General features: G+C 44.7%; 1 protein-coding gene across 1 annotated transcript in view; it reads right to left on the bottom strand.

Annotated features, from left to right (window-relative positions):
- Window positions 1-15,983, bottom strand: part of SLCO3A1 (solute carrier organic anion transporter family member 3A1) — a 208,540-nt gene extending 192,557 nt beyond the window's left edge. Inside the window, exon 1 of the mRNA XM_065412462.1 lies at window positions 15,810-15,983. Coding sequence (XP_065268534.1) covers window positions 15,810-15,983 — 174 coding nt within the window. The remainder of the gene's footprint in view (window positions 1-15,809) is intronic.
- Between the last annotated feature and the right edge of the window lie 2,761 nt (window positions 15,984-18,744).

Raw genomic sequence — 18,744 nt, 5'->3', positions numbered from 1 at the left:
CATCTACCTATCAGACATTATCTTGCCCCTGGATTCTGTTTTGGAGATAAATTCCTACTGAAAGAAACAGACAAACATGACACACATTTACACTGTGGTAGCCCCAGTCATGGATCAAGGCTCTATTGTGCTAGGCGCTGTACAAACATAAACACAGAGATGGGCCACACCCCCAAAGAGCTAACAATCTAAGTTTTAAAAACATGACGCAAGCATAAGTCTTCCTAGAGATCGTGTCCACGGCTTCCCAGGAGCTATCAGGTACCATTACTGTAAGAGACTAGAGATCTATTTAAATGATAGATGGCAACATAAAAATACTGGCAGAGGCTTAGCCAGGTTAGAACTAAGTTGATTGCTCCAAAAAAAAAAAAAATCAATACTGCCTCAGCTCTCAGAGCCGAAATCATAAAATTAAAGTAATTCCACAAGACAAAGACTAGAAATTTGAAATGCTCTCCTCCCTAGCAGTGAGATAGCCCTGGCTCCCACCAACACAATGCTCCTAGGTGTATAGAATGACACCCTGCAGCAGGCCCTTGGCAACAAAGTCACTCATGGAAGAAAACATACCAGAGTTCTGCGATAGGGCTCCAGAACGCTAAAGATTTTATCCCAACAAACCAGCTCAAGTTTCAAATTGCAATCGAATAGCCAAGGCCACACACACTCAGCAAAACAGCATGCAAGCGCCCCAGAGGCTGAAGTGTGCTATCCTAAAGCAGCCAGCAGTAACTCCCACCAAACAGGTTTATGGAAACTGATCTGTTTGTAGAGGGACGCATGAACATCCACCAGGCAAATAAGCCGTTTGCTGTGGATGAGTTTGCCTGGCTGTACAGGCGAGGTTACAGCACATTTCATTGGCTCAGCTCTTGCTTTCAAGCACATTGTAGTGGTGGACTCGACTCCCAATCCCTTATAGGAAGGGTTTAGAGTAACCATGGGCAAACTGTCCAGAATGGCTGGTTCCCCACTTTAGGGAGGTCTCTAAATCTAGTCTCCCAGCAAAGGACTTCAAACAGAAAAGAGAAAAACTAAGCTAGCACTGAGATTCCAATGCTCAAACTAGCAATAGGGCATTCGATACAACAACACTTTGAGGACAGAAGTGGAGCATAGGACGGGATCATTGCCCTCCAACCCCAGAGCTGGAGGAACCAAAACCACCAGCAGATTCCCTGAAGACGCATTGCTGAAGAGGGTGCTCCATGCTTGTCAGGATTAAGCCAGTGTCCAGGATCTATTTTGTGAACTACAGTATCTTCTGAACTGGCTGATATCGCTACAGCTAATGCTACTGCCCTTAGGGAACAGCGACCAAAGATATGTTTGACTCCCCCTTTAAGACAAGGCTTCCCTTCTACTAAAGCTACCAGCACTCAGCTGCACTAACTTCAGACATAAGGGCTTGCATTATAACCAGCAATATGCTGCAGGAAACACAGAGCACGTCTCCCATGAAGAGGCTGAAAGGCCTCATTGTAATTAAGTTGCCCTTAGTACTGTCTGTCCAACAAGGCACAAAAACAAAAAACACAGGCTTCTCTCTGCTGGCACTAGAAGCCCAAATAAATGTTGTCCTTCTAAATGCCACATGAAGAATCTATACTGCTGAAGACTTTATAAGAGCATGTATTCCTTCTATGCACTTTATGTATATAGTATCTTTCATTTATATAGTGCTGCTCACGCCAATGAATCTCAAGTTTTATATCAGGGATCGGCAACCTTCGGCCCGCGGCCCGCCAGGGAAAGCCGCTTGCGGGCCACAATGGTTTGTTTACCTGCAGCGTCTGCAGTTTCAGCCGATCGCAGCTCCCACTGGGTGCAGTTCGCCGGCCCAGGCCAATGGGGGCTGCGGGAAGGGGCAGCCAGCACATCCCTCAGCCCGCGCCACTTCCTGCAGCCCCCACTGGCTTGGCACAGCGAACCGCAGCCAGTAGGACATGCGATCAGCCAAACCTACAGACGCTGCAGGTAAACAAACTGTCCGGGCCCGCCAGCGGCTTTCGCTTGCAGACCAAAGGTTGCCGATCCCTGTTTTATATGCACACAAAATGATTCGAGATCACTTTACATTTAAGTTACATCCACATGAATGGTTTCGCCCACCACTGAAATGCACCTCTCACTTGGGTGGAACCTGGAAGCATCAAACAGCAATACTAGTTCTACGCAACAGTTTTGGTCAGGATATAGAGACCACTGTGTGCAGTTGAAACTGCAGGAGGAATTCAGGGATGGAGAATATTGTTTCCCAAATGGAAATTTGGCCAGGACACTGGAGTTAATACCCAATACTTGTGCAAAAAGTGCAAAAGGATCTTTAGTGACTGCAAATGGCTAAGTCTTCAGTTTCAGGTCAAAAAGATAGCACCTTTCTCAGAAGAGCATACCCCATACTGGACTGGGGGAATTTATGCAATATTGTTTTAGTAGGATCAGGATTACTATCAAATCACTCACACCACTTCCTGTCTTATCCTTGGAGGTCTCCAATCTAAACACTGGTCAGGTTAGCCTTATGATGGGTGCACACTTTGCCAAGAGGATGGATACAGTTTAGAAAATGTAAAGTTTTGAGAGAGTGACTTTGAGATAGACTTTGCTAAGCGAGCTGTGACAATCAATTCTACCCGCAGCTGACTCAGAAGTTGAGAACCAGGCAATAGGACTGAAAACTTAAATCCCAGCTCACATCTTTAGAGACCAAGAATCTTCCATCTGTTATACATTGTATTTGTCCCCCTTACCTCCCAATTATCTACTGATCTTTTTTCAATCTGGTATCTTAAAATAAATGATGCACCATACAAATGTCAAAGTGAAAAGTAACTATATCTTCACACTTAAAGAAAACCATGAATATGGCACAAAAGTGACTGGAAAAGTTCAATGAATATTAAAAGTACATCAAGGTGTTTTTCATAATTTTCCAAATTGTTTTCTGTTACTCACCTTTTATAACTCCTCTTTGGAACCTTGAAACTGATGTTGGTGTTGGTCCTGCTTTGAGCAGGGGGTTGGACTAGATGACCTCCTGTGGTCTCTTCCAACCCTAATCTTCTAGGATTCTATGAATCTTTGCATTCTGAATACTCCCCATTACATATGTGAATGCACACACAAATGGGTTTGTTATTGTAATGTTGCTGGTAAGGGCTAGATCACACACACACACACACGTTTCTTATTGTAGCATTGCTTGTGGATGCAAGGCTGAACAGTTTGCAGCGATTTTTGTTTATTTTTTTTAATATAGGGTCTCATGATAGTTTGGCTGCACACAGGTTTGTTATTGTAGAGTTGCTCATGAATGCTGGGCTGAACAATTTGGTTTGTTATTATAGGGTCTCAATCACTAGGCTGCACAGACACATTTGTTATTGTAGAAATGCTCCGGAATAGTGCTAGGCAAAGATTTTTTGGGGGGAAAAAAAACTTTTCACTGAAAAAAATGCAGATTCAGGTTGACTAACGCATTTTGAAAGCTCGTCAGGTTTGCCGAATTGCTTTGATCCAGGGGTCGGCAACGTTTGGCACGCGGCTCGCCAGGGTAAGCACCCTGGCGGGCCGGGCCAGTTTATTTACCTGCTGACGCGGCAGGTTTGGCCGATCGCGGCCCCCACTGGCCGCGGTTCGCCGTCCCGGGCCAATGGGGGCGGCGAGAAGCGGCGCGGGCGAGCGATGTGCTGGCCGTGGCTTCTCGCCGCCCCCATTGGCCCGGGACGGCGAACCGCGGCCAGTGGGGGCCGCGATCGGCCGAACCTGCCGCGTCAGCAGGTAAATAAACTGGCCCGGCCCGCCAGGGTGCTTACCCTGGCGAGCCGCGTGCCAAATGTTGCCGACCCCTGCTTTGATCAAAGCAAATAAACGAGATCTGAATAAAATCCTTTCTAATTTTGGATTCCAAACAATTTTTGTTTCAAATTATATTTCAATTTTATTTTTTAAAATGTAAAGGCCACTTAAAAAAGTATCAGTTATTCGCACAGCTTTCCTTGTGAAAGCTGGTTTGTTACTGTAGGGATTCCATGAGCTTTGGGCAGAGCGCACTCTGATGCTGTAGCATCATGCACAATGGCTGGCCTTATAAGAAAAAGGAGCAGATGAAAAAACCCTCAAAATAAGATGACACAATATTTGCGAACAGATACAAGAAATACAAAGTAAGCTGACATTATTGCCTGCTAATCGCATAGTATCTCTTTAAAAGAAAGGAAAAATGCAGAGCGTGACATTCCTTTTGCATTTTGCCCTGTTCACCCAAATATACCATACTCTGAACTTAAGCAGCTGAGAGAATTCTTCCTGGTGCTGTACTGAGGCCAAAGTTGCCACAGTCTTCAGGACTTCTGTCTGAGTCAAGACTGCACAATTCGGCCCTAACTCCTCTGTAATAATGACACTCAGCAATACACTAGTCCTCTGTTAATGCCATGCCAATTTATATTCTCTGGGTGAGAGGCCAGAGTGGGTAGAAGTAGCAGCTAATTCACATCCTCCCTTTCAAAAAGGCATTTGCAGCACTTTTCCTGTTGCAGCTCAATGAAAAACACATTCATTGTTTAACACGATGGGCTGTAAACCTGTGTGGTACAGTATTTTCTCATTCCATTGTTCCCTCACAGAATGGAAGTAATAAAGCAAATCTGCAGCTACATGAAATTTAGGGCCCTGTCCTGATCTTTAACACAGAAATGTGTATCCATCAGCTTGTCACAATGAATCTAGGCATCGTATGAAGCATTTTCTGCCCACCCAGCATTTAGGGGCTCATAGGCATCTGAGAGTGTTTGAGCCTCACCAAATCTAATGTAGACTCCAAATGCATTCAAGGGGGAAAATATTTCCATTTCTGCTTATGTGAATTCACATACAAATTCATCTGTTTCAGAGCGCACTTGACACCAGGCCACTGTTGAACCTAGGTGCCAAGTGACTGTGCCACATGGTTTCAGAGACAGTGAAGAAACTGAATAACCCCATGTGAAGTGAGTCACCCATACTTTAGATGCCAGTGAGGGGGTGGGAGAAGGGAGAATAGATTCAGGTTTCCAAAAAGAGATAGCTTAGGATGTGAAATAAATAGGATTGCCAACTTTCTAATCGCAGGAAAACTGAACACCCTTGCCCCACCTTTTCCCTGAGCCCCGACCCCCCCACTCACTCCATCCCCCCTCCCTCCGTCACTCGCTCTCCCTCACCTCACTCATTTTCACCGGGCTGGGGCAGGGGCTTGGGGTGCAGGGAGGGGTGAGAGCTCTGGCTCGGGATGCAGGTTCTGGGGTGGCACTGAAAACTGGACACCTGGCAACCCTAGAAACATAGAAAAACAGAACTGTGAAAGTTAAAAACCAAACACCCATCTTTTGATCAAATATTGTAGTACAGTGGTGGGCAATCTGCAGCCCGTGGCCCGCACGTGGCCCGTCAGGGTAATTGGCTGGCGGGCCATGAGACAGTTTGTTTACATTGACCATCTGCAGGCACGGCCGCCCACAGCTCCCAGTGGCCGCGGTTTGCTGGTCCTGGCCAATGGGAGCTACAGGAAGTGGTGCGGGCCACTGAGACGTGCTGGCCGCCACTTCCCGCAGCTCTCATTGGTCAGCAACAGCGAACTGCGGGCACTGGGAGCTGTAGGCAGCTGTGCCAATGTAAACAAACTGTCTCACAGGCCACCACTACTGTAGTATAACATTTGTTATTTCAAGTATTCACTCACAGATAATTAAAATAGAACAAATCACCACTCGTGCTTGTATCTAGGCGTGGCACTTTTTTTTTAATTTCAACTGATATTGATATTTGTATAATTTTTCCACATTTGTGGGAAATTATAGGCGGGGGTCAGACATACAGGGAATCAGACAATTTAATGACAGACGTTGCGATTCAAAAAGTTAAAACTTTATAACCAAACACAAAACTGTCAACATCGCAAGCCAAAATATACAGAGGAAATATCGTGAGAAAGGCTGAAATCAAACTAAGAAGTTCTCAAACAGCATTGTTTTGCCTATCTGAAATGTCGATTATCGATGTTTATCAGTTTGTGTGAGTACGGTGAAATCAATGTTTACTGACATTTACTAATAAAAATCTAATCCTCCCAAGCCTAATGATATGTGACAATTATATGCCAAATCTAGAATTAAAAGGGAAAACACATCAAGTACTTTAGGCACAAAATTCAACCTATTGGACATTACTTTAAAATGTATTTTTGTTCTGTATTTGTACTGTGCTTAGTACAATAGGATCCTGATCCAAAACTGGAGCTGCCAGGCATTACAAATAACTATATATAATCTTCAAAGTAACATGCTCCATATATACAGAGTGGGTGTCAATTTTATTTTGGCCCAAGTTTATTTTAAATGCCAACTAAAGTATTTCTACAATTTCCCCCCCAAATTTTGATAAAAACAGCCTGGTCTGTTTGTTTTTACAAAAATCCCTCCCATTCCCTATGACAGTGTTTCCCAAACTTGGGACGCCGCTTGTGTAGGGAAAGCCCCTGGCGGGCTGGGTCGGTTTGTTTACCTGCCGCATCCGCAGGTCCGGCCGATCGCAGCTCCCACTGGCCGTGGTTCGCTGCTCCAGGCCAATGGGAGCTGCTGGAAGCGGCGGCCAGTACGTCCCTCGGCCTGCATCACTTCCAGCAGCTCCCATTGGCCTGGAGCAGCGAACCACGGCAGGTAAACAAACCGGCCAGGGGCTTTCCTTACACAAGCAGCCTCCCAAGTTTGGGAAACACTGCCCTATGGTATCAGTAACAAACATTGACACACCAACCACCTGAAAGTGAAACTGACTTAATTACTTCATACAGTACAGTGATTGGTGTAGTATAAGGACCTCGAAAGAAGAAGAGTTATTCAAGCACTTTCATAAAGTGACTGAACTTTTTAATAAACACCATAGAGTGACAGTAAACTGGCGGTTTTAAATTTTTCCACTTCCAGTAAGCTCAGGTGCTATTAGTAACATAAGTGAAGAATTTAGATTGTTTTTATGATGTAAGGGCTTTCCAATGACATTTAAATCATTCTTTTTAAAAAAAATCTCAAAAATTCTATTGTCAAGGGGAGGATTGTGGAGAAAATAAATCATTATGTAGGACCTAAACAAATACAAAGTTCTATGCTCCCATAGCTGGTAGCTAAGGCCTGGTCTACACTTAAAACTTAGGTTGATAGAACTATTGTGCTGAGTAAAAAAAAAAATCATGCCCTCGAGTGCCATCGCCGTGCCAACCCAATCCTCTGTGTAGACCCAGCTAGGTCGACAGAAAAATGCTTCCATCAACCTAGTTACTGCTGCTCAGAGAGGTGGCGTTCCTACCGTGACAGAAAAAATGCTAATCTGCATCTGCACTGTGGGCATAGAGGCATAGCTTTCTATAGCAGTGTCCATAATGTAGAGATGACAGAAAAAAAGCCAACCAAACAAACAAAAATACCATGCTGTTCTTACAGTGGTGCTGACATCCAGGAGGTAGATGCAGAAAACAAAAAATAAAGATGTGTTAATTTCAAGGTCAATTAGAAATGCAGGGAAATCAGATCTGTGATTGCCAAATGGAAAGGGACATCATCAGGGAAAACACATTTTGCTTTTCTGCTTCCTAAGCAGCAGGGAAGAAAAACAATACATACCCAAACAACTCTTGTCTCTTTAGTTACTGAGTTTCCCCTTTAATGCTATAAGCAGTCATTTCGAATCCTTGATTATTTGAAGTGAGAGAGCCTAAGAGCCCCATTGTGCCAGATGCTCCACAAACCAAGCTAAAAGATAGTCCCTACCCCCAAACAGTTTAATTATTATATATATATATAGCTCCACCAACATGCTAGGGTTTCAAGTGCGGCTTGGAAACAAAAAAAAAATTGTTGGCTACTGGACTCGGGAAATCTGAATTCAGTTCCCACGTCTGCCACACACTTACTGTGTGACACTGGGAAAGTCATGTTTCTCATCCCTAAAACAGGAAGTATTATTGCACTCTTCTCCCCTCCTCTGTCTCTCTTGTCTATTTAGATTGTAAGGTCTTTGGGACAGGGATTTTCTCTTCCTATGGGATTTTAGTTGGGACTTCCAGGCACTTCTACTGGTGGAGAGAAGTGCCAAAGACTCCATGAATTCCACTAGGCAATTTTCTGTTGCTATTGATTTTACATAGAAGGCACTCAGATATCATGATGGGCAGCAGTATAAAACCCAAGAGAGATCAATACTGTAATACAAATAATCAGTATGAAGAGGAAGAATGGCTGATGGCTATAGTAGGGTGATGTCAAACCAGGTCTCCTGGGTTCTATTTCTCAGTCTGCCACTGAGTTGTTATGAAACCTTGTAAGTCTAAAACACCTCAGTACTTCACAATTTTGTTGGTCCACCTAGACAACAAATAGTCGTTCTTCACTTCTTCAATCAAAGGCGTGTTTGGCGGAGAGGTAGAATGCAAAGTACTGTCATGTAGTACGTATCGATTTCATACTATCGTATGGCTATCCATTGAAGTACCTGGCCAGATCCTCATCTAGTGTTAACCTGAATTTGTTTGAAGTCAATGGAGCTACACCAGTTCACATTTGCTAAGAATCTGCCCCATTAAGTACTATTTAAATTGTGTGTGGAATACGCTTATGTTTGCTAGTATGGAAGGATGGTTTGGAAGCAGGGTAAATACATAAATAAGAGAACAATTCTTCTTTCATACTGTACATACAGAACAACTCCACCAAAGCAATGGAGTTCCTCTTGAACCTTTGATTCCTCTTGAACCTTTGAAACATGAAATTGAGAGAAGAGAAAATCCCCCCCAAAAAGGATATTTGTCACCAAGTGACCAATTTGCATGGAAAGGGAAGATCACTTCTTTTTTTCCCTAACAGAGCAGAGGGACACTGCAGCCCAGGTGGCCCACCGTTCAGTGGTGCTAGAACTAGGGGTACTACCGCACCCCCTGGCTTGAAGTAGTAATAACCACCACCAAATACATAGTTTCCATCAGCAGCATCCCCAGTATAAAAACTGTTCCAGCACTACTGCCATTAACGCAGAAGGGGCTAACAAGGCTAAACTCTGTTTACAGACTTAACACGAGAGACCCCTGCAATGCAACTCTTCTCACTTAAATTGCATTAAACTGCACAAGCAAGGTCAGAACGAGACTCTTGGATCCAATTCATTCTGCTGTCCTATTCAAGGCCTCTTCAACCACTAATTATGTTTATAATACTTCAGGCCATTAAAATACCCACAGATATGATTGGCCATTGCCATGCATATGTGAGGCAGAGATATTTTGGAAGCTCAGGCTGGCCAAAGACAAGGAAAGCAGTAGAGGACTTTGGTCTTGTGATGGATCTTAGTACTTTTAAGCAGCTGATCATTCTTCCAGAGATCAAAAAGTACTTCTTGTGCCCCTAAGGAAAACAGCAGCAGAAGCTATTGTTAAGCATTTCTCTACTTAAAAAAAAATTAATTCATGAAACTAATCAGCCCAAACGCCTGCTATAGGATCAGACATTTAATCCTTTACACATTTAATCAAAAACCATAATCAAAACATGCATTCTGCAAAAGACAAAGAACAGACATGTACTGTAGCATTCTTCATCTTTATAATGCTACCCATATAAATACTTAGCTATTAGCAGCAAGTAAAAGAAGGTCCCAAACCAAAATCCCAAATACGATCTCCCCCAAACTTTAGGAGTGTTTAAAATCCAAACCCAGATCTGGATCAGAATGTTGCAAATGATTTGCAGTGGTTTGCAATGCAAAAGCTTTACAATGGGTCAAACCCAAACTCCTGATCTAAACATCCCCAGGAATTTGAAGACGTTCAGCATCTTGATCTGGATGGGTTGATCCCCATTTTGCAGTCACAGACCCTCTCTGGCCCCAAAATAAGAAACATCAGAAGGACCCTCGCACAGTAAGTAGAAATGTTATCAAACCAGCAGGTTTTGTTCAGTGCCAGAATGACTTTCAGCTGCAAAATGGACAATATTCTCTAATGGGAAAGGAGCACCAGAGACAGCTTTCCAGAAATAACACAGCCAGCAAAGATGAAAATTACAGAAAAATGAACCGTAAGCGACAACCAGACAATTCAAGGCAAGTTCCATCCCAACCAAAACATTTCTTTTCACTTTACGTTATTTTCAAAAATGCCCAAGTGGCGAACATATTAACTTTACAGCTAGTTCCTCAGCACTGCTAAGAAAGAGGTTTTAATGCAAATTCTCACTATAGGAAAATCATTACTTGAATCAAAATTATGTGATAAACTAGCAGGAGAAAGCTTGCCTTGCGGTTAAGCCATGGACTGGAGCTCTAGGTCCAGTTGCTTGCGCTGTCACAGTCTGACCTTGGATTAATCAGTTGGGCCCTGGTCCTGCAGTATTTAACTCAAGGGAAGCTTTGCCACTGAGTTCAATGAGTGTAGGATCAAGCTTCTGTGCCTCAGTTTCTCATCTGAAAAATTGGGATAATAGTTCCCTCCTCCCATCCTTTTTAGTTGTCTTGTCTAGTTACATTGCAAGCCCTTTGGGGGCAGGGAATGCCTCTTACTATCTGACTGTACTGCACCAAGCACCATGGGGCCTCAGCCGGGGCTTCGAGGTGCTACTGAAATACTGCTAGTATACTCAAAATATTTCTAAGAAATGTCTAATGAAGGCCTGGATTCATATCCTCCTCCCATGGGAGTTTTACCTTTGGGTTCCATTGGAGCATGACTGCAGCACTGGAACATCTTTTTCATTTGTTAGTGACATATAGTAAAATAACTGCGTAATTAGTACCATGTTTGCTACTCTTCGGTGTCTGTGTTGTTTGTTTGTTTGTTTTAAACTGAAGCAAGCAAACGATGTCAGAACCAGCTGAGTTATACTGGTCACTAAGAACTATACTCATGTAGCTAAGAGCAGAGTCTGGTTGAGGGGCTTTTTGATTGTGTTTACCGCCGCTGGAATCATTTGGAGGATTATTTCTTCTTGAATTTGGCATTTAAAAAGCTTTGTAACATAATTCTGGATAAAAAAAAAAATGAGAACAGGCTGAGTATTGCCTCAGATACCAAATGCAAGCACATTCCAATCTCATACAGACCTAAAGCACACTCCGTTTTGCACATATATTAAGGGGGCCTGTTGCCAGCTCCAACTAATAGTTATTGCACAGTAAAGCTCTGCAGAGGGATTGGAGTACAGTCCTCTAAAGTTTTCTTTCAGGAAACTAAAAAACAAACAGTTTTGCATTCATTTCCATGTGAGCTCCAACATACTAACAGGTTCCAACCGTTATTTTTCCTTTGCATCCTTTCCCCTAACCAATCCTCCTCCATCACTTGACAAAACACACGAATAGCTGCATTCAAAGCTGTTTATAGCAAACAGACATCTCAGTAGATCCCTGTAAAAACAGGTGCACAAAAGCATAGTATTTTTCAAACGTATTTCCCATATGCATGCCCCTTATCTAAACGGCCCTTGACTTCAGCAGATGTTATGTCCTCGCAACTAGGTCAGTTTGCACTGGAGCTATCTGAGGCTAAAGGCAGAGGAGAGAAAATTAAATTGTGCTCCTGCTCCACAGACTGTGGCTGTCAAACAGATCTCTTCTCTTACGCTAAAGCAATGAATTCACCACCAGTTAAGCAGAGATTTGAGTGGCAGGGCGATAAAACAGCTTGGTGATCAATGGTCAGGTGCACTTGCTGCATTATCTCCACTTAAACTATTCCAAAATATAATGAAAGTAAGAGTTCAGGGAAATAACTGTTGCCAAGGTATCTGGATCAGCCTCATTTAAATCACTGTCACTGGGCATGGCCAGCATGACTGATCATACTGCTGCATTCGTTTGAAAGATCTTGGCTCCGGCCTTTCATTGCTTGTGCTATTGGCACTTTATTCGTCATACACACAAGTAAAGATAGTAAATCTCGGTTTTCACCTGTGGGCCTATGCTGCAGAAGAAGAAAAAAAAAACCAGCTTTTCAAGTTGCTGCTTAAAATCTTGAGCAACTTGTTGGCAGCCTTCTGCAGCAGGAAAGCCTGCAGTTGATGAGCTGTGCTTTCCCCGCTGTCACTACAATTACTGATAAATTCTATTTTCAAAAAGGACACAGGGCAATTCGACTAAGCCAAACAAATTTTTCAGCAAACATGCAAACAACAGGGAGCATGCACCAGCCTCAGAAATTAAGCACACAGGGTAGGTTATCATTTGCATACGCGATGCAAAACAGGCTCATAAGGAGGATAGGTCATTTCACACACAGTCATTTCACATATGTAAATTACAGCAGACAAGTGCAGTGTAACTGACAAATGCTCTGGAAGGTAATGATCATCAAACTTTCTATAAGATTTCACATATAATCTCAAAGAGACAGGCTGATTAAACATATACATCTACTATTGGAGCCCTGGGGTATTTTGCCACTGACCTGAGCAGGAGGATTGAGCTATATAGATTATTAATATAGTATCATAGCCATTCATGGTGCTTTACAGACACATAAAAGCAAGAGAGCCCTGACCCAAGAACACAGCAGCTACAGGACGTATAGAGAGCATGTACATACACAGCACATGCTTGTGTGGGTATATAAATAAGATTAGATAATACATATGCAGAATCTGCACGTATGCAAGAAGTTTTTTATTTCCCTAAGAAACCAGAGACCACTAGCAAATTCCATAGTGTCAAAGCAAAGCACAGCCAGGAGTGAGTTATTCAGTCAGGCCTAACAAGCAAGCAAGTGTGCTTTGCTTTGACACTATGGAATTTGCTAGTGGTTACTGGTTTCATAGGGAAATAAAAAACTTCTTACATACGTGCAGATTCTGAAGTTAAGTTTTCCAATCATCCTCACTGTGTGCATGGCACAGCAGAAATGAATTCTGAGCAAGCCAGTCTGTCACTCCCCCATAAAAAGGTAACCCCCCCCCCACCTCCAGGAGTTACAAATAACTGAGGAAAGTTATCTTGTCAAGCAAAATGGAACCATGAATGCATTATTTGGTTATTTCTAATAAGGCAAAATAAGGAGTTTATTCAACTGCCCAGCAGTATTACATATTGTAATTATACCACATAGCATTTCTCTATTTGCTTTTCCTTCTCTGTTCTCACTGGCTTCCTTCTCAGCCAGAGTTGTCACCCTGGGCTCAGTCTTGCAATCCATGCATGCTCATGCAAATAGTCCTTACTCATATGAGTAGTTCCAATGGGTTAAATTCTGCTCCCAGTCACCTCCATGCAATTCTGTAGTACTTCCATTGATTTCAATGTAGTCACTCCTGATTTTCACCACTGTTACTGAGAATAGGATTTGGGACACCTGGTCTGAATAAGGACCTTGACATCAGTATTTTACAAAACATTTCCCACCCCTGCTCAGGGACAAGTTCAGCTCCACAGGTGCTAGCGCAGGTGGGGAAATGCTAGTGCAGATGCAGCCATTTATATATTGCTCTTCAAATGAAATTCCACATTTGCATCTGTTAGTTGTACTAAAGACTGTCTGGCGTTTGTTGAGGCTGAATAATAAGTGATACAGGAAAACAGCAGCTCTAACCACTGGCCTTGGTTCACGCTGTGGTATTTTTCATTGGCTAGTTGTCTAGTGCTGTTTATAGATCTGGCTAGGTGTTAATGCAGGATATCCTGCTGAACAAGATAAAGTCTGACTATATCATGCTGTTAAAAGAGATGGAGGAGGGTAAAGTTTAGCAAGGCCTATGTAGAATTTATACCCCCAAAAGGCAGAGGTGCCAGAGTCTCCCTGAATTCCATCTGGAGCTTCACTGTTGCTACTGATTTTACATGGTCAACGTTCAGATACTGCGGTGATGGATGTGCATAAACCCCCAAGATAGTAAAAATTCATATAAATTACCTCTACTGGTGCCACTGAAAGGGAGACCATCTAAGTGGTATTTTATTCCTTGGTTTATTAGTTTAGCATCAGGTTGTGCCTCACTCATTCACACTGACAGGTAGCTCCCACTGAAATTGGGGTACCTACCCATGGAGTAAGATATTACTCAATGTGAGGAAAGCATGGCACAATCTGTCACTTAAAAAATTAAATATCCATAGAAGCTCATATAATATGATTTCATTGCTGAATTTAAAATGTGGTGCATTTTATTATACATATATAAAGCTACATGTATCACTATATGGAAACAACTGCAAATGTTTATTTAATATGATAGGGTATATTAATGGTGCTTATGATAGTTACAGTTCACTTTAAGTTACATACTGTCTAGCATACTATGTGGGATGAGAGAGATTTTCAAGAACCTATTTAGAAACGCAAGTGCCATGGGCCTTCAATTGGATCTATGCTCCTAAATCACATAGGCTGTTTTGAAAAAATCCCACTCATATTTACACACACTGAAAGATGACTCCTTTTCAGTTCCAGAGGCTGTCCCAACACATATATAAGAGCGTGCATGTTTATACAGAGGTATCCCTAAATTGTTCACCCAGAAAGCAAACTCAGTTTGATGTACATCATTTTCTCGCTCTTTTACTCTTACCTCTGCCTTTGATACCAGACACAATGAGTTTTGCACCTTCCCATTATAACAGACCTCATTATGTAGCTTCTGTGATAGACAATCTACAGCACTTTTACCTAACAGTGAAGATTTGTGGTATTGTTGTACTTACCAGTGTATCACTTGACTAGCACAAGGAATACTAGTAACACGGGGGAGATGGAATAAATGCCCTATTCTATCTACTTCGTATCTATTCAACAGAACTCGGGCACTGTGACATTTGATCTCAGTTACCGGCCAGCTGGAAACCCAGCAACCCTACCAATCTATTCTGTACGCCCATTAAATGCGCTCGGGTTTTGAAACCAGCCCTCTAGTCTCCCTAGAGTTAGACATGCACGCGAACAAGAGACACAGAAGAAGGGTAACCCCTCTGCTGTGCTGAGTCATTTACAACAGTCAAGCGTTTCACAGCTTAAACACGATTGCTCCCATTGGGGTTTGCAAGCCACGTTGCTGTGGGTTAACGGAAACCCCCTTCCACTTCCCCTTCTCTTTTTCTGCAATCACCAGACACATTCACAGCAGCAGCAGGGGCCGATAGGAAATTCACCTTTAAGCATTAGTAGGAGAAAGTACAACAACTTGCAGCTGTTCATCAGGTACTGTAACTTTAGCCACCACAGCGGTGGAAGATGGCCCTCGAGGAGAGGGGACGAGGGGGGGGGGGGGAGAGAGAGAGAGAGAGAGAAAAAACCGCTACCCATACAGCCTGGGGCACAGATCTGGGCCACACACTTTACTGCATCGAGCTTGTCTGTTGCATCAAACAATTGCGGATTGTCAAGTAGGACGTACAGAAAATGTTCTATCAATTACGCGTGTGTGTCTGTCTGTCTTTCATTTACTGACGGGGAAAGATCAGCGAACCGAAAGACACGAAGTGAAGCGGGGAGCACACAGCTCCGGCACTACTAAAGACAGAGCAGGAAGCGGAGGCAGGAGTAGATTTAGCGGAGATGGGTCACCCCGGCCAGGCTCGGCGATACCGAATCAGGCTACCTGAGGATCGAAAGCCCAACCCCAGGGGCGCTCCCGGCCCTTTCCCTCTGCAATCTGGGGCGCCAATCCCTCCCGGCCCCCTCCCCGATGGCTGGGACTCCCCATCCCCTCTGCAGCACTTGCTGAGAGCCGATTGCTTGGGGGAGGGAGAGCGGAGCCTGCTGTCCCTAGATATGCCCCGGGGCCGGGGCACACACTCACCAGGTAGGCGCCCACGGTGCCCTGCGCCAGCATCAGGGCGCACTCGGACACCAGGAAGATCTTGATGTTGGAGAAGCAGGAAACCTTCTTTTTCCGCTTCTTATTCCGCTGCGCCTCGTCCCCCTGCAGCTCGCCGCCGCCGCCCGCGGAGCCCCCGGGCTTCTTCCCCGGCATCCTTCCCCGCGCCTCGGAGCCCAGCAGCTCCCCGCTCCCGCCGCTGCCGGGCTGCCAAGGGGATGGAGGGGCGCAGCGGGGCTCCTGCGTCCCCGGCTGCTCGCCTCCGCCTATGCCGGAGCGGGGTGTGCCAATCACAGCGGCAGCTGCCCGGCTCCTGCCTCTCTTCTGGCTGCCAGGGCCAGCTCCCCGCCGCCGCCTCCTCCTCCTCCGCTCGCCCTGCCTCCCTCCTCCCTCTCCTCCTCCGCTCGCCCTGCTGCGCACGGGCTGGCAGCGCCGCTGTCTCTCGCCAGCCCGGCTCCAGCCGAGCGCGCTCCCCCTCCTCCTGCGGCTGCAGCCGGGGAGTGGCTGTGTGTGGGCAAAGAAGGGGGTTTGAGCCCGGGCTAAAGGGTCTGCTGGGCTGGCCTGTCCCGGGACAGGCAGGGCAGGGAGCGATGCAGCGGGTGTAGTCCCTCCCGGCGTCCCAGCGGCAGCTCTCAGCAAGGGGCAGTGCCCACCGCAGCCCATTTCCCCAGGGTGGCAAGAAGGATCCAGCTGCTGAACTGATCGTGCCAGCTCTGCTGCCCGGGCGACCTCCAGCTGCCCACCCGCTCCCTGGCACCCACCAGCCTACAGCTCCTGGGCACTGCCTGGTGGACCCCGGCTCCCTCGCCCATGCCAACCCCAGGCAGACCCACAGCGCCCTGGCACTGACCAACAGACTCCAGGCAACAAATAGACAATTCTCGGGCACCAGCCAAGGATTCACGCAAACCCACTGCTCCCCTGCACATCGGTGGAGTCTCCTTTCGCACCTGCACTCCCCAGGCGGCTGGCTATACATACTGACTGCTTGTAAGAGCCTGCCATGAGCTTGTAAGAGCCCCCATAAGTATCAGGCTATCGGATTGGGAATTTTTTTTCTCCCTTTCTTAACTGCTTGGTTCAACTCGGTGCTGCTCCATACGGCACTTTGTGGGAGGGGGAGGGATGTATCCCAGGCTACAAACATTACAATTCGCTCTAGTTTTTGGACCCTTGTGACTTTTTCCTAGTGCAACCTGCTTTACTGCCTCTTAGGAGCAAGACCAGAAATGTTAGATGTTCCAATCTGGAAAATGGGGAGGGGGGGGGGATTCTGATACCATGGTGAGGGGCCCAATACGAAAGTCTAGGTAGAGAGAAAGCAACATGCAGAAGTTTGTTTGAACACAAACCTCAGCAAAAAAAGGGAACTGTGGACAATAGAGCCAGATCCTCAGCTCATGTGAACGGACATAGCTCTACTGATTGCAGCACTAGAGGTACAATGAGCTACAGCAGCTGAGGATCCAGCCCCATCTCCTTTCTTGTCATGCCCCAATGAAAGCACTTGCTTTTATGTGCCTGAAAACACATGGACTTTCGGCCACTAAGAACCCTACCAAAGGCAAGTTATGCTGCTTGCAAACAATTCATGCGAATGGAAATTCACTCCCAGTACCTCTTTCTATGCCCCTGACAAGCTCTTATTCTAAGGTACGTGCATCATATGCATGACCACTTCTCCTAATCGTCACTTGCTTTACATTATCATCAGCTCCAGAGTTCTAATTTCAAGAGATCTCCTTTTAAAGACCACTGTATAGCACTTCTACCATTACAGATCACATTCCTTCTCCGTCCAGCAGCAAAACCTGAGCTTCTGCTTTGCTCTGAAGGCATACCTTTCAAGTTTGAGTGTGACTTCTCATATTCTGTCATGGTTTCTTACCTTATTAATTCCCCGACCACTGGTATGTGGACCAGGCATTGCTTGAAATTCTGGTTTTGGAGGATAGTACTTGCATTTGGAAATTCTGCCTGTTGGGCTTTTTGTATGGATAGCTGGGTAGTGACCTGTGACATAAAAGTCAGCATGGATGATCTGGTAAACCCCTCTAGCCTTCAGTTCTATAAGGATATAGGAGAAGTGCCGTAAAAAGTGCCTAAATGACTCAGGAACGCAAATCCCATTTTCAAAAGTGATATAGGCACTGATTGAAAGTCACTTTTTAAAATGGGACTTGGTGCTTTTGAAAATGTTCCCCATCATCAATCAGGGCATACGATAACCACTCACTGACTTAAAGTAGAGGGGGTCTTCACTTTTCATTTGAAAAATTGCCTTTTTGAAAAGCTGGGAGGGTTGCAAAAAGTCAATGAGCAATTAATAACTATTTCATAAACTATTGCAATCATATTTAAAATAATTAATTTTATTTCTCTTTAAATTGAAAAAAGATCCATTTCAAACACTTACGAAAAATGCTTAAGTCGTTTTCATTTCAAACTAGTTTTCCATTCCTTGACCAGCCCTCCATTTAGGTTAGTCCATATAGTTGCCTAGTACAGGTTTCAATGACTAAACAAAGAACAAGCACCTTCCTCTGAAGTATGCAACTGTTGGGGCAGGATATCAGAGGAGATGGACCATGGGCCTAACAATTGTGTTAATCTTTCTTCTCCCTCCTTAATAAGAGAGGGTGAGAAGCTTCAACGCCTGGGTTCAGGGAAGGGAGAGTCTTAGGTCTCCTTGGAGTGTCACAAAAGATTTCTATGTTAACATTTCAGTTGAGGAGGCAGATGCACTGACACATTTGTGACAAGGAGAACAGCTTCCTAAGGAATCCAAGTTTCATACTGATTGCCTGATACTTCTGGCTGGATTGCAGGGCATTTTTATCCCAGCAAATGGCAGACATCAAGTACTCTGTCCTCCAGAGACAGTGTACCTGATTCTCTTCTCATTTATACTAGTTTT

The sequence above is a fragment of the Emys orbicularis genome, chromosome 10, assembly GCF_028017835.1.
Source record: "Emys orbicularis isolate rEmyOrb1 chromosome 10, rEmyOrb1.hap1, whole genome shotgun sequence".
NCBI lineage: Eukaryota > Metazoa > Chordata > Testudines > Emydidae > Emys > Emys orbicularis.
Note: the sequence above shows the minus strand (reverse complement) of the source record. Positions and strands in the feature narration are given on the sequence as shown.